At 36.5% G+C, this 15,945-nt stretch overlaps 1 protein-coding gene across 2 annotated transcripts; it reads right to left on the reverse strand.

Moving 5' to 3' along the window:
- Positions 1-125: 125 nt before the first annotated feature.
- On the reverse strand, positions 126-15,413 carry c2cd2 (C2 calcium dependent domain containing 2). Of its 2 annotated transcripts, none has more exons than XM_082158262.1 (14): positions 14,371-15,413; positions 14,111-14,206; positions 13,743-13,862; positions 9,603-9,704; positions 9,228-9,344; positions 8,568-8,685; positions 7,651-7,759; positions 7,110-7,174; positions 6,567-6,682; positions 6,115-6,271; positions 5,825-5,929; positions 5,532-5,659; positions 4,451-4,733; positions 126-2,520 (listed from the first exon to the last, which is right to left on the reverse strand). In XM_082158262.1, exons 1-14 carry the CDS (start codon positions 14,638-14,640, stop codon positions 2,291-2,293), a joined length of 2,016 nt encoding a protein of 671 aa, XP_082014388.1. In that variant the 5' UTR covers positions 14,641-15,413; the 3' UTR covers positions 126-2,290. The 2 variants fall into 2 exon arrangements, with proteins under 2 accessions (XP_082014388.1, XP_082014387.1); XM_082158261.1 differs by having other exon boundaries at positions 8,568-8,688.
- Between the last annotated feature and the right edge of the window lie 532 nt (positions 15,414-15,945).

Raw genomic sequence — 15,945 nt, forward strand, 5'->3', positions numbered from 1 at the left:
AAGTCTAATCAGCCATTGGTTCCCTCAGGAAGTTCCTATTGGGTTCGAAAAGTAACAAAAGCTCTGTTTAGCATTACTTGAAAAGACTTTTGCATCAAGCAACACACATTACACAAACTCATACATGAAATGTGAAATTTAAAGCTTTATTGATATAACAACAGGGTTTCATAAACAAGCATACTTGTGGTAGTTCATAAACTAGCATACTTGTGGTAGTTGTCAACAACATATCCATGTGTGATTTATATTATAGAGCAAAACAAGTCTCTTCAAGTAATGACAGACTTTATTTAATATCACAAACCACCATTCTTAAAAGCTGACAGAGAATTCCAGAGGGTTTTAGGACTACAAACGGAAAAGCTTTATGAGTTCTTACTGCACAGGCCATGCAGATGTGTGATCTAAATATATCAGGTAAATGTGTTATGGTGATAAACAGGTTCTCATGGATACAATTATCATTCACAACAACAATTTCTATAGACATTCTGGTTAAGGACACCAGAGTCCAATAGAAAACGCAGATGAGTTAAGTTAATGAGGAGTTCTTCAATGCACATGATTATATTATGATGATACGCATATAAAGAGGACTGATGTGTTCGATTTTATTTAAAGGCTAGATCACCTCTGTACGGCCAAGCAAGCATGACAAAAATAAAATCTTCATTTGCCTCCTTTTTCAATTAAAATGACCTGTTAAGAAATACCACCATATGAAATGTTAACAGCCAGGCTGTAAATGACAGACAAAATGAAAAAACAAAAGAGAACACAGAACAGTAGTCCTCCCAAAATTCAGAGTTAACAGCCAGACTGCTGAGGTTTCTTTCTGGCAACATTCACTATGGACAGGCATTCAGGTTTCTTCTAGATATGCAGCTTGAGTTCAAGTAAATGTCAAATGGAGCCTGTTATTGAATCCCCTTACCACAAATCCACTTCAGTTCCAGAATACAAACTGGTTGGCATTCACAGCCAACATTTCAGGTGACTTAAGATTACAAGTCAAAGAAAACACCACTCTTGGGAAAATAACTCCTGAATCGTGAACATATTGAATAGCTAAATTCAAGAGGCTAGTGCTCTTGCATTCTGTTATTTCTCAAATGGGAAAATGCCCTTGCTTAGTGTTAAAAACCTTTGGTACAATTCACACACATCAACTTCTTTAAAATTGTGTGGTATTGTGGAATGGCGGAGAAAAAAAAAAATCTATCAATTATACAGTATATTGAATAATGTATGCTTAAAAAGGAAATATTTAAAATAAAATAAACCTAATAATATCTTTTGTTGATATTTTCCCAACTCTGCTTAATATTTAGAAATTAAAAGATGAACAGAAATCCAAACCCGTCTTAAAACGAACATATCAGTGCCAACCCAGAACATTTTAAATCTTATGCTGTTAGGAAATGTTTCACTTAACAAATTTGGGGAAATAAGAGTCACTATTCCCAGAGACAATTAGGCTTAAACTGCAGATTAGTCTCCATATCAAAATAAAAACTCCCATATTCAATTCACATAAAGGCAGAGATCTTTCACATGATTTTAAACAATCCAGAGCATGTTCACAACCAAACCCCCCAGAATTCGCTGCACATCACTGCAAATGCATTTGGAATGAGTTCTGAGCATATAAAGAAGTGCAAATCAAACTGATGGTTTTCCCTTAGATAGTCAGATAGTCCAGGTTCCATCAGGTCACCAGAGGGTTTCCAGAGGGATAAAGCTTAGGTAAATAGCAAGAAAAGGTTATCCTCAAATCCCACTTTGGTTAAAAGGCCACAAACACAGAGTATCTTTTGCATGATGATCACTGTTTGCATAAGGTTAAACGACTCTTTTGAGTCATTTGGAGCGACGAGGAGAGCCAGTGTTCATTTGGATGCTGTTCTGTAAACTTTCTTGCATAAACACACATTTCACAAAGTGAAAGAGAAAGTGACAAGCCTGTGATGCCTATTTACATGGACGAAGAGATGAAACTAGTGACATGAAGACAGACTTCATAGAGTAGATCAAGAAAAACCAAGCTAAAGAGTCTGAATGATAAAGAAATTTGAATTCTGAGAATGTGCATGATGTGTTGAGAGGGAGTTGACGAAACAGTGATTGTTGCAACGCAGAGGTTTTGGCAAATACAGCCAAGAAGCAAGAAATGACTTGCATAAAAGTTGAGAATGAATGTGAAAATGAGGACGTTAGAAAAAAATTAAGAGGTGCAAAAACTATTAGTTTCGATGAAGGCCTTCTCTAGTGCAACAGAGTGGGCGGTTCACGTGGGCGGTTCTCTCACTGTGCCGTTGGCTTTGCTCTTGCTCTTGGGCAGAAGCTTGTTGTTGATAATGCGCCTGAAGGTGGCCGTCCTCTTTTCCCTGTCGCCCATCGTGGCCGCCTCGGGATGCTCCAAGTACTGCAGGTCATTGTGGGACTGGCTCATCCCTGGCTCCTTTCGCTGATGTCGCCGTCTGAAGAATAGCTTTGCACTCTTGTGCAGGAAGCTGCCTACAGGGGGCGCCAAAGAGAGATGAAAATAATCAGCCAAGCTCACTAACATACTTCACTGAGCCAACCCGGAAGTCAAACTCTGATCAACAGGAAGCTAAACCATACAATTAGTAATGAAATATTCTTTTGGTTTTATTGACTACCATGAATACACAGAGGATTTGTGGGAATTGTGATGCAATTTGTGTCATTTTCAGCTCTGAAAGATGCTACTGCAATACACTGGCAGCATCAGATGGAAATTAGCTGAAAGAATACAAGCACACTACTAACACAGAGTATGCAAACGTGTTTGAAAGTGCTTGGTTTTAGAATCAAAGCAGCCTAAACCAGTCCACACCAGCTTAGAAGTTCGGGAAGTTTGAACTTCTGGATTTTTATGCTGTTTGGGCAAGTTATCAGCCGAAACTCTCACTTAGCCAACAATGAAAAGGTTCAATAGCACAAAACAAAAAACAAGAGGTGCCGTCCAAAGATTTGCGAAGCCAAGCAGCATGTCAAATCTTTCTCCATGTCCAAAATTCACGTTTGAAACCATGTTGATCAAATACAGGGTAATGACTTGCTTATTATCCCGATGGAAGTTTAAAACGCTGGGGCATGGACTAGCTTTTTTTACTAAAAGGGTTTGTTAACAATTTCACAGGGAAGTCTACATAATTTTACTATTATAGACTTCTCAAAAGGTCACTTACTCTTCCAGCAATAAAGTCTGGTTAGCACAGGTTTCCACTTTAAGACAGCAAAGAAAAAAATAAACAAAGTGATAAGGGAGAGGTACAGAGGACAAAAAAGAAAGTGAATGTCATCAAATGTGAGAAGTACAGACAGAAAGACACTTAGACAGTGCTGTATTCATATTAGACACAAACAAAGGTAAGACAGAATTTAGTAACTCTGTGTTAACTGGCATGCCACTAACAAGACTTGAATTTGGTTGAGATGTTCCTTTTTAAGACATTTTTCAGTCTTTTTTTGAAGGTTGTTTACATTAAGCAACTCAAGTGACGGAATAAATGGCTACTTTACTCTTTGGCTTAAGGGATATTAGTTTAAGATTCAGATCAGCTTTTTAGAATAATTAATTATAGAATAATAAATATTGTAGTTACAACTTCATGGGGCAAAATACCACCAATTTACTTGATACACTACCTATTCAATAGCACAGGGGTTCCCAAACTTTTCCATTCCAGGACCCACCTAGACAAGTATAATCTGTCAAGACCCACCAAAATATTTGAGATGAGAAAAAAATTTAATTACTGTACCCTTAATGCTAATCAAAAGATTGATATCAAAGAAATTGATATGACAGCGCATATGTATATAATTAAAACGCGGCCTTTGCAAATTCGAAGCGATTTTTACTTAATGTTGGAATATCGTGCATCCATAGACGAAATGTGTCATTCACTGAAACGCAAATTTAGCTGCAGCCAATTGACTTTGTGCGACCTACTCTGTGACCACAGTTTGAAAACCCCTGCACTAGCATATACACTACTGTTACAATTTTTAAGAAATTAATACTTTTGTTCCAACAAGCATGCATTAAATTGTTAAAAAGTGACAGTAAAGGTATTTATGTTACAAAAGAAATCTTGTTCTAATTAAATTCTGTTCTTTTGAACTTTCTATTAAACAAAAGATCCTGAAAAAAAATTTGATCAGCGTGATCAAATAGAGACTTTCAAAAACATCAAACAATCTTAACGACTCTCAAACGTTTGAATGGTAGTGTAAATGCATGACATTGACCTTGTGGTTCACATGCAGACCTGTGATCAGATTTATGACTCTAGTTAAGCACTTTATGTAGTTTGAAGGTGTAAACTGGTTAAATAGAAACCCAAAACCCAGCTCAGCATAATTCTGAATGTTGTTGTTCTTCATACACATAAAGCTCAAAGTCCATTCCCCTCACCTTTTCCTTTTTTGGAACCCGTTTCAGAGGTACAGAGGGACAGGGAGGACTTATCCGCATCTGGGTCCTCTCCAGCCTGACTCTCCCAGTCCTCCACATGATCTGTGCCATTCGCACCCACCAGAGACTCTATGGGTTCGAGAACGCTGGGTTCTGCCACGGTTTCCGAGGGTAATGCTACTGCTTCGCTGCTGGTGCCCTCAGATGCTCCGGACATAGAAGCGTCCATTGCAGCTGCATATCCTGCCATCAAAGTCATCTCCTCATCCTGTGTTAGAGGGGCCTAGAGAGCAGGTTAATAGCAAAGCTTCAATTAGAAACTGACAATTAAAGCCAAAGAACTTGCTTCATGATGTAACATTGTGACTAGGGCAAGGTATCATTAACTATTAGTAGATACAGCACAAAAAAAATTAATTCTGTCTGATACTGACAATTTTGTAAAAATATATTAAAATCAAAATCAGTTGTTTAAATTCTACGTGTGAATTCAGGCATCACAACATTATAATGTAAAAAGATCTAAAAAGATTGATAGATGTCCCAAAAATGACAAACATTTTAATTTTGAAGTCTTAGGAAATGCTTGCTGTGTTTTGTGTGGATTCATGGGTTGATAATCTTGATCTACAGTAGGATTAGAAGGTTTCCAATTTTGAAAAAATTAAATAAATCTGTACAATCTTGTATAAATAAATCAAAATCAAATATTTTTTTAATGCTACAAGTGAATTTGGGAATCACAACATTATAAATAAAATAAATAAAAATAATTATTCAGCTTGAGATTTGCTAAATATTGCATTTAACAAATTTATTAAATTATTAGTATTTTAAAAAAAACATTTAAGTAAGCATTTGATGACACCAATGGTAATATAAATGTAAAAATATGGGAAATGAGCATGCACAGAAAATAGTAAACAAAAGTGATATGGTACCAATTAGGGTCGGGTATTGACACAAATTTTACAATTCGATTCGATTTCAATTCGATTCGATTCACTATTGATTATTTTGGATATCAGGTAAAATGCATGTACATCCCTACTAAATGTGGGCAAGTAGTCTTTTTCTGTACCTTGGTTACTCCTGAGATGATGATGGTGCTCTTTTTGACAGGAGATTTGAGCTTCTGTTTTGCCGACTCATGGAGCTGTCTGATGGCAGCCTCCGCTACAGGGTCGGTCCCATTTAGCATCAACAACTCTGTGCAGGAAAGAGAGAAAAAGAGAGTACAAATGCTGAATGTAACCAATTACTAATGTGTATTTTGCATTCATGCTTGCTCCGGGATAGCTGATGAGCACTTGCGGTGCAGAAATAAAAGGAAATGCATTTAGCCACTGAAGTCAACAAGCTTGGAAATCTCACCTGTATCCGATGATGACAGGGCTTTGCTAACTTTGGCTCCGAGTATTGACTGCTGCTCTGACACCCTTCTCTCCGCCAGCTTATTTTTAGAGGGTGATTTGGATTCTGTAAGAGGGATTTTTAAAAACACAAAAATCATATTAGAGATTTTGATTTAGTGGTTAAGGAGAATGACATAACAATTGTAGCATTTTCATATTTAACTTTAATAACAAATACCCAAATAACACCCCCACTATTTTGCTTCCCTCAAAAATTAACAACTGAATCAAAGGTCAAATGAAAGGTACCAGGTTGCAAAGGTCGTCCTGGTTTACTCCTCACAGCAGTGACAGTGGTGACAACGGTGCCACAGGGCATCACAGTGCGGTCCATCTCCACTCTCTTAGTAGGGGCCGGAGTGGGCGTCTGCCAGCTCCGCACCTCGCTGGGCTCCAGGTAGGTGAACTACACAGAGAGCATGAAGAGGTAACGTCAGGTTTCATTCATTCAGGTTGGTAAACAAATATTCAGTGTGGCATCATTAATTTTCCAAACGAAACGGAACGAAACTATAGTTTAGGCTTACTTATAGTTCTTTCTGCATATTAAGCTAGGGCATTTTAATTCACTTCAGCATTAAAGAGTTTCAGGCCAATGTACACAAAAATACATAGAGACATTTCTATGAAAATTTGATCTAAAATTGACATCTAGTTTCAGTCTCATTATGACATATTGATGATATTTGATATATATTTACCTCAGTAGTTAGTGATCCGGTTATATGATCTTTATTCATGAGTGAAAAAGTCTGTTGACCTTTGGGGTGTTTCTTCACTAGATCAAAAGGCACAGATACCTGACCTAACAAACCACCTGGGAGGAGAACAGAGAGTGATACCCTGGTCCCTGAACAAATCAAATTAATGCACATTATTGAATCAATGTGTTTGCCTAGGAAGGCAAAAGTGACACTGAATAAACAGACAAACACATTTCACACAAGCGCATCTGGCCTGTTAGAAATCAGGGTGAAAGGGCAATGACATGAGGTAATGGAGGGCGTCACATGTCTGTTAGCAGAGTTCAAATTATAATGTTACCACAGTATTCTTCCATTAGCTCAATAAATGTACCACTTTCACCTCATTTTGAGAATATTTCATGATTTAGAGAAACAGATGACAGAAAGTAGATTAAAATTCACAGATGACCTTCAAGCTTTTGCAGACCCAGATTAATGGATATCACTATTCTGTTTTTATGCAGTTAAGCCGGTTTATTTTCGGTCATGTGGACTTACTCTCCTGAGGTTTGCCGTTATCCACGACCTGGATGTTCAGCTCCTTTGATCGGGCGCTAAGCTCACTGCAAAACCATACAGAGACAGGAGATAAAATAAATCATACGGCATTCCTATCTAAAAAAGATTGAAAGATGCCCCAAAAATACCAATCATTTTATTTTTAAAGTCTTAGGAAATGGTTGCTGGTTTTTAATTTTGTCTGGATTTGTGAGTTGACAATCTTGACCAAGCTTTTGAAGGTTTCCAATTTTGAAAAATGTTAAAATAATAAACATAAAATGTTAAAATAATAAGAATATAAATAATTATATATATATATATATATATATATATATATATATATATATATATATATATATATATATATACACATACACATTATTTCCCTTTCATGTCACCACATCCTCTCTCAGTAATTTATTGTCCTATCTCTATTGTACTTTTCTATAAGAGTGGCAAAAGGTTAAAACAGATTATTTTTTTCAATGGGTATAAATGAAGTTGGTAGGAGCAGCTGGGGAGGTGGACCTGAACTCACAATATGAAGGGCTGATCCCAGGCCAGGTTGGATGCGTTAGTCAAGACTGAACTGGCGACCTTCTGAGGAGGATCATCCAACTGGAGAATACACTGGGGATTCATGCCACCTGAAGCAGAACAGAAACAGTTTTTATCTTCAAGCACAAGCAATACCATTCCGAAAGTAGACTCATTTGCTAATGTACATGTACCCCATTCAAATAAAACCAGATGTTTGTGCCAAAAGACAAAGAGAAGAGATCTAGTACTGTTTGAGCTAAAATACTGACTAATGCAGAGAACACTCTTTGTCAAAATGAATTATGCATAAAACGGATGAGCTGCCAGTTGTCTCCATTAAGTGCTTGCTAGGCTGTAATAGTGACTTGGCTGGAGAGCAGTGGGACAATTAGACCACTTCCGAAAATGATTTCCGAACAAAAGGGACATCCTGATTGAGGGAAACACAGGCAGTTAACTCAAGAAGTCGTGGGGGCGGTGCTTTTTGGGAAGTGCTGCCTGCACTTTGTGCCTACAACAAAATTCCATCCAAATTATTGGCTTTATTTCTTCGATCCAAGCAATATAAAAACATTAGCTGAGGTCTGTGGTATATATGAGGTCCATTTAATACATAACGAGACCAATGGGATTTCAAGGATGTAAATCTTTGTGAATCATATGACCATATAAATGGCCCATCATAAACAGATACCTGTGATTAAGAGGCACATAATAAAAAATAAAAAAGGTGATAATTATTACAAAATTGTTTTTTCAAATGCTGAAAAGCATGTTTAAACCAATATACATGTTGCATTTTATTGAATATTGTATAAATCTGCAAAAATTTGTTGGCTAAATATTAAACGACTGAAAGGACATGCATTCTTCATTAATATGTGTGTGCAATGCACCACTCTTTTGGTCACTGACCTGCAGCACCATTCTCCTGTTTGCATGTGACCCGGATGTTCTTCACTAATAGTTTCCATTCATGCGCTCGCGGGGGCTTTGGGGGTGAGGTCGCCTGCAAGGTCTTGTTCCTTACTTCCTGCTGAAGAGGACAGAGGAAATAAAACATTATCACTCATAACATCAACAGCAACATCCTTTTCTGTGTTTTTCTCTCCATTCTGAGAAAATTCCAAAGTTATGTAATTATCTGAATATTATGACATTTATCAGATCATAAATTCAAGGCCTTAAAGGGATAGTTCACCCAAAAATTTAATTAAATTACTCATCCTCATGTTCCAAACCATTATGAATTTCTTTCTTCTGCTGAAAACAAAATTTCTTCAAGAATATGGGTAACTAAACAATTGATGAGACCCATTGACTTCCATAGTATGGAAAAAAAATCTATGGAAGTCAATGGGGCCCCATCAACTGTTTAATTACCCATGTTCTTCAAAATATTTTCTTTTGTGTTAAGCAGAAGAAAGACATTTATACAGGACATTTATATTTGAAACAACTTAATAGGGTTTTAAAACTCTTATGTGGTTGAACTTGAAATTATGTGGAAGCTTTTTAGAGAGGATACTAATGATGATACGATAAACACTTAATGACATTTGCGCAGGGTTGTACCTGGATTTCTGCAGACTCTGCAGGTCGGCTGCTCAGAGTTACAAATGCTTGAGCTCCATTCAAGACCTGCCTGAGCCTGTCGCTCACAGCTGCTTCACTTAGACTCTCATAATCTCCCTGAAACACACACAGAGTCATGCCATGTGCTTTCCGAAAAAATAAGCAGAAGTTACCCCTTAAAAACTACTGAGATTTACAAATGACAGACAATGAGAACCGTACTTAATCATGATCTTTTCTTTCGTGAGTAGACCACTCAAGAAAGAAAAGATCATGATTAAGTACGGTTCTCATTGTCTGTCATTTGTAAATCTCAGTAGTTTTTAAGGGGTAACTTCTGCTTATTTTTTCAGTCAGACCGATGAGTGAATATACCTGCGCAAAACTTGGCGTCAGCTGCAAATCTACAGAGTCCAGGTGAAGCACCCTCCAGGAAATCTCCACCTCCCTGTTCACCTCTTTCATCTGTAGGGCCAGCTGTGACAACAATAGACACACAAACATTACTTCTAACCACAGACACAAAACAAGGGCAGATTTGAGCAATTAGTCATGAGACTGCCTAAAGCCTAAAACCTCTTTAAACATGGTTTAATATAAGGTCTCAATTGTTTTGTTGCTTTTAAAAGTCAACGAAACAGAAAACATTTAAAATTAAAATGTCAACCATCATGTAAAACAATGTTAGCTTCTATTTATTTTATTTTTATTATTAGGAATTTTTTGGCATTTGGTTTTGCATTAAATTATGGATATAAACTTAACCTGTTTATATGCAAAGCTTATCTAAAGTTTGGGTCAGTAAGATAATACAGTAAAACAGTAATATTGAGAATATTATAACAACATAAAATAACTTTTATTTTAATGTTTTTTAAAATTTAGTTTATTCCTGTGATGGCTAGATTTTCAGCATCATTACTCCAATCTTCAGTGTCACATGATTCTTCAGAAATCATGATATGCTGTTTTGGTACTCAAGAAACATTTATTATTATTATCCATGCTAAAAGCAATTGTGGAAACTGCAATACATTTTTTTCAGGATTACTTAAAGGAACACTCCACCGTTTTTTGAAATAGGGCTTATTCACCTTCTTTCCTACATTTAGATAGGTGGGCAAATGCATTTTTGTCTCAGTGCATGCATTGTTTTAGTTTGACAGGGTCGGCGCTAGCTTAGCTTAGCATAATGAATGGAATCCTTTGTTGCCAGCTAGCATGTCCTGAGTAAAAGTGATATAAAAAATAAAAAAAAACCCCACCTAATTACTTCTTGTGACCTGCGTATTCACAACAAGTACAAATAGCGATGCAGATTACCTAGGCAGATATTGACTTATATATTAAGGACTATATTAGGGGGAAGCACAGGCGAAGCACTGCTACTTGGGCTTGATATCTCTGTGCTCAAGTAGCAGTGCTTCGCCTGTGCTTCCCCCTAATATAGTCCCAAGTCAATATCTGCATAAGAAATCGCCTAGTGTTAATCTGCATCGCTATTTGTACTTGTTGTGAAATATGCAAGCCACAAGAAGTAATTAGGTGTTGTTGTTTTTTTTATATATCACTTTTACTCAGGACATGCTAGCTGGCAACAAAGGATTCCATTCATTATGCTAAGCTAAGCTAGCGCCGACCCTGTCAAGCTAAAACAATGCATGCACTGAGACAAAAATACATTTGCCCACCTATCTAAATGTAGGAAAGAAGGTGAATAAGCCCTATTTCAAAAAAATGGTGGAGTGTTCCTTTAACAGGAAACTCCAGGAAACAGCATTTATTTGAAATTGAAATCTTTTGTAAATATAAAATAAATACCTTTATATAAATAACTTATGGCTATTTACCATTGTCAACTTAGATTGAATCAAACTACTGTGCACTCACAAGTATGTGTATGAATATTATTGATTTCAGAAAAATGCTGCTTGAAAAACCAACTGAAATAAACAAATGACCAAATATCAGCTATAAATTAAACAATAAAGGCTGCTGCTTCAATTCAGCAAGGCAAAAACACACAGCGACCTACAACAGAATAACCTAACACTGCCTACTTCAAACTCACAATAAACAAAGGGTCCAGAGCATTCTCATATTCACAACGGCTCATTGAGCCGCAGGGCCCACAGTACATAGAGGAATGGGCTGTCATGTCCAAGCACGACTGCTTTACATTTCTGGAGAATGAACTTGGATGAAACGAGGAGGAAAAAATGACAGGACGCCAAATTCCTTTGCAGTGCTCTCAAGTTCATTCCTAAATCACATGAAATAATAGTCTGAAGAGACAGCAAATGCTAACCAGTTACTATTAGCTTACAGTAAGATTTATATAATCAGGAAATGCTTCAATCGATCTACTTCAATCTTAGCCTGAAAATATATTTGCTTACAGTGCTTGTAACCTTTGCCAAGAGTTGGACCACATGAGTTTAAATAAATGGGTTATTCCACAACCTTGTATACGGCTGTGGGGTCTAGAGTGCAATGACCTCTAGAACAGAAACAAAAGCCCTAAATATACTGTTATTCAGCCTACAAAGCCATTCTAACAAGAGCTGGGAGCTTTCCAGTAACCGGCCTTGACCAGCAGGGGAAACAGACAGAAAATATGCAATAGCCATATGGACTCCTCCAGAAAGAGAGGCAAAAGACAAACAGAAAATAAACGCAAACACTCCTAAACATACAAGCATTCTGTATGTACATTTGGCACATGCCCGTAATTCTATTTACAATCTAGCACTTGGCCTAATCCTCTTAAACAAAAACTGCCTACTACTACAGAATACCATAGATCCGAGGCGGATTGTGGAGAAATATGAGGAAAATGAAAGATTTTACAACAGGTTAAATGTTTAGCCACTCAATGCACTTAAAGCTAAAACGGGATCAGCACAACAATGAGTCGTCGAGTAACTTACTGGTTTAAAAATAGCTGTAATTCAATTGAGCAAAGCCGGTGTGAGCTCTTAAACACAATGTATTGTCAACTACTGCAGAACAGCAGTTCTGCAGAAAAGCTGCAGCTCTGCACACTGAAATTGTGATATACAGTTTTTTTTTTTTTTTTTTTTTTTAGTGCAATATAAAAATAACTGTTCAAGAGGTACAAGCTTTTCCATGAATAATTCTGGGCAGGATGTACTAGTACAAGTGCACATGCTCTTTCCTGAGGCAGAGGCATATTAACGGTGATTAAAATAAAGGCAGGACACTGAGCCAGTGCTCGCGACTGAGGCACTTAATCTGATTCCCGTGGCGAATAAAATGGCAGAGTGAGTCACGCCCTATAAATCAAAAGCATGCAGGATGGTGCATGAAGCGTTACATCTCTCATGAGAACACAGGACGTCCCATTCAAGAGCAAATGTGTTTATTCCTCATTCCATATAGGTCTAATAGGACTGTACACAAATGGAGCAGTGTTGTCAGGGTTAACTAAAACTATTCAAAATGACAAAAGAAGATCTGCACACAATAAATACGCAAAAAAGCTCACATGAATTTATTGCCCAGAGGCCACAAATAAAGTGCAAAAGGTGTGCAGAACGTTTTCGGGTTCAACCCTTCATCAGTGCCATGCGTTTCCAAACATACAACTGTGCTCATTTACAAGCTTATTACATAATCATTCAAATACAGCGTTAACGGACTTTGCTAAAATTATTTAATATTTAAGCTGAAATAAATATTAGATGAAAAACTTAAATGAAAATTACAAGCATTTACTTGGCAACTAAATGATATAAATAAGTTTAAGTTGATGTACTAAAATTACTAAAACTGAAATAAAAATAACAAAAATTAAAGCTATAATGAAATATTAAATTAATAAAAATGACAAAAGCACATAACAAAACGACCAACTGAAACTAAAATGAAAAGCCAATTCATTTAAAAATATTAATAAAATACAATACCAGTATGTACATAAATAACACAGAGGGGTTGAAGTCTGAAAACACTAATGAAAACATTGTTTTTTGTGCATTGTTTTAATTCTACACATTTTTTTTGCATATCCAAGTGAAAACTGACCTTTTGTACAAACAGTTCATATGATTAGTGACATAAAAACCAAGCAGAATCTGAAAAATTTACTATTCATTTTACACCATAACACTTCTTTATTTTAAAGGTTTCAAAATCCTAAAACTTTATTACCGGTATTTGCTTTAGAATAGAATACATTTCCCCATAAGACTCATTTCCCTCTTCAATTAAGCATAGTGTTGATTTATCCCCATGTGATTAAAATAACTATTTACTTTGATGACAAAACACGTGACAGGCTTTCCTAGAAGCACACAGAATGAGACGCTTGTCTGATCCATGGGAATGTTTTAAAAAAAACTGGTTCATCCTCCAAACCAAATGCCAATATCTCTGGAAGCATTGAAAGAATGACTGTCTTGTTTGACAATTTGTTATACAGATGCCAAAGCCTGATGTTTACTCAACCATCCTCAAGTGACTTTAAAGAGCAGAATAAACACTCGTTTTTACCTGCAGACGAAGTGGAGATATTTTCACACTGTATCTCAGGGGTGTTTCTGAAGATGCTGAGCTCGGTAAAGCACTGACCGAAAACTGCAGTTTGTTCCCAACCACCTGACACAGGACATCCTGCAAAAAGAAACCAACTATGACTAAAACTAGGTGGAAACTTTAAATTCCCTGACATGTTAACAGTCATAACACTGCTAATAACTTTTCTGAATCAACAAACAGCGGTGCATGTCAAAAGGAGAAGTCTTATATCATACTCATATCCCTATTTTGATTGAACACATGCAAACCTAAATACAGGCAAGCAGGGAGATCCACAATATAGGTTAGTGTATACATTCGAAGCATGCCCTCATTGCCCTTACCTTTTGACCGGCTGTTTTTGTAAAGCTTGAAATCTGGTCCAAGGCCAGTTCTGATGACTGGACACCATCATCTTCAAAGGTCAGCTGAATCCCACTCTAATAAGAGGAACAAAATACCCAAAGTAATACAATAAGCAAAAAAAAGAAAAAAAAGAAGCACAATCTCTTTTTTTTTTTTTTAGGAAATCATGTGCGATTTTAAAGACTAACAATATATAGGCCTATAGAAAGAGATATATATAACTGAATTACAAACCAACCTGTGATCTACGAGCTTCCTCATTAAGGCCCCTAAACCAGGCTCTTCTCCACTGACTCTTCCAGCTTTTCAGAGACAGCACCCAGCATAAAATCCCATCAGCTTCTTCTGAATCCACATGACTGAGAGGTGTTTTCCCAGCAGGGTGTTCGTTGGAAAAATACAGCACCAAGTATATGATCAAAGTGACAACCGAGGCCAGAAAGAGAGTGACCATGCAGAGCCACTGCCAGTCACCCACCCCGGAGAAAACACCCTCCATAGACGACATGATCACCGAGCCATTCTCTTAAAACCTTAACATGTTTACCCTCAGCTCCGCTCCTCACCCTTCCGCATCCCAACACAATAACGACACTTTCCTTCCTTGAATTGACTTATAAAACACCTTCACAAAACAGCAAAAATGAAAGTTCACGAACGGAGGGGTGGGTGGAAACACGAGACCGGTGGATTGAGGCTCGTAAATCTCACTTCAACCAGCACGACAGCGACAGATAAAACAAAATACAATTATTAAATGTGATATTTATAATATTAGAGCATCTGCACAACTACTTACACACTAAGTAACATTTTTAACATCCGTTAGTCACAGTAAACCGAGTGTGAATTTATCTGCGAGGCGTTTAACAGTGTTATCGGACACAAACAGATTTTTTTATTTTTTTATTACAGGTTTAAAAAAAATATTATTAATATTATACATTAAAGACATCGGTTGGACTATTATTTGCTATTTGAAGACATCTCTAAATAATGAAATCATTAGATCCGGAGTACTCGACGTGAAAAAAAAAAAGTTCCTGAAAATCCCCCCGGTGTTGATGAGCCACGTTACCAATCACATTAGCCGAGCAGAAAACCAAAAAAGAGTTTAAAAAGTGAAATTAAGTGCAGTCCTCATCTTCTATACCGGGGTTGTTCATCCTCCTGTGCGTGTAAGAAGAGAGATAGAAAGAGAGAGGATGTGTGTAACACACACCTCTGATTTCAAGGATTATTAGCTTTGCGTTGAGGTTCAGGACACAGCACCGTCACCATACAAGACAAAATAAAAGTCCCTACTGCAGTTTTCAAAATAATTCAAACATAATAAAATTTAATTAAATTGCCTTAAATAAATATATTGACAAAAAATATATAAGTTTATAAGTTAGAATAGTTTTCTTTATATCATCATATGGGGAATTTATACTTAGCAGAAAAAAAGACAAAGGACTCTAGACTCTTGTGACATTTCTTTACACACCATTTGAACAATGGGCGTTTCTTTGTTTATATGGCTTTTTTTTTTTTTTGCAGTTTGAATATATATAACGTTATATTATAAATATATAGATTTTAAAAAAAAAATCTTTAGCCATCCTTTCGATCCAAGATCGTTCGCCATGCACTATGGAAGCCTGTTTATGCTACAGTTGCGTAAAAATATGAATCTGTAAATCATAATGAGATAACTAAAATTAAATATAAATTATAATCTCATAATTATTTAGTCTCATTGAGAAAATGTTTCCTAATAATGACTTACTATATCATAACAATTAGAATTTCCCCCGTAAATTATCTCAAA

Source organism: Leuciscus leuciscus (assembly GCF_965113295.1).
Source record: "Leuciscus leuciscus genome assembly, chromosome: 24".
Lineage (NCBI taxonomy): Eukaryota > Metazoa > Chordata > Actinopteri > Cypriniformes > Leuciscidae > Leuciscus > Leuciscus leuciscus.

What these genes read in the sequence shown, in the direction of transcription:
- c2cd2 (XM_082158261.1), bottom strand. Translation starts at nt 14,640, where the DNA reads ATGTCGTCTATGGAGGGTGTTTTCTCCGGGGTGGGTGACTGGCAGTGG. An exon ending in AGGAAGCTCGTAGATCACAG is followed by an intron (nt 14,207 to 14,370) that starts GTTGGTTTGTAA and finishes TCCTCTTATTAG; the next exon opens with AGTGGGATTCAGCTGACCTT. An exon ending in CCGGATCACTAACTACTGAG is followed by an intron (nt 6,272 to 6,566) that starts GTAAATATATAT and finishes CTCTCTGTGTAG; the next exon opens with TTCACCTACCTGGAGCCCAG.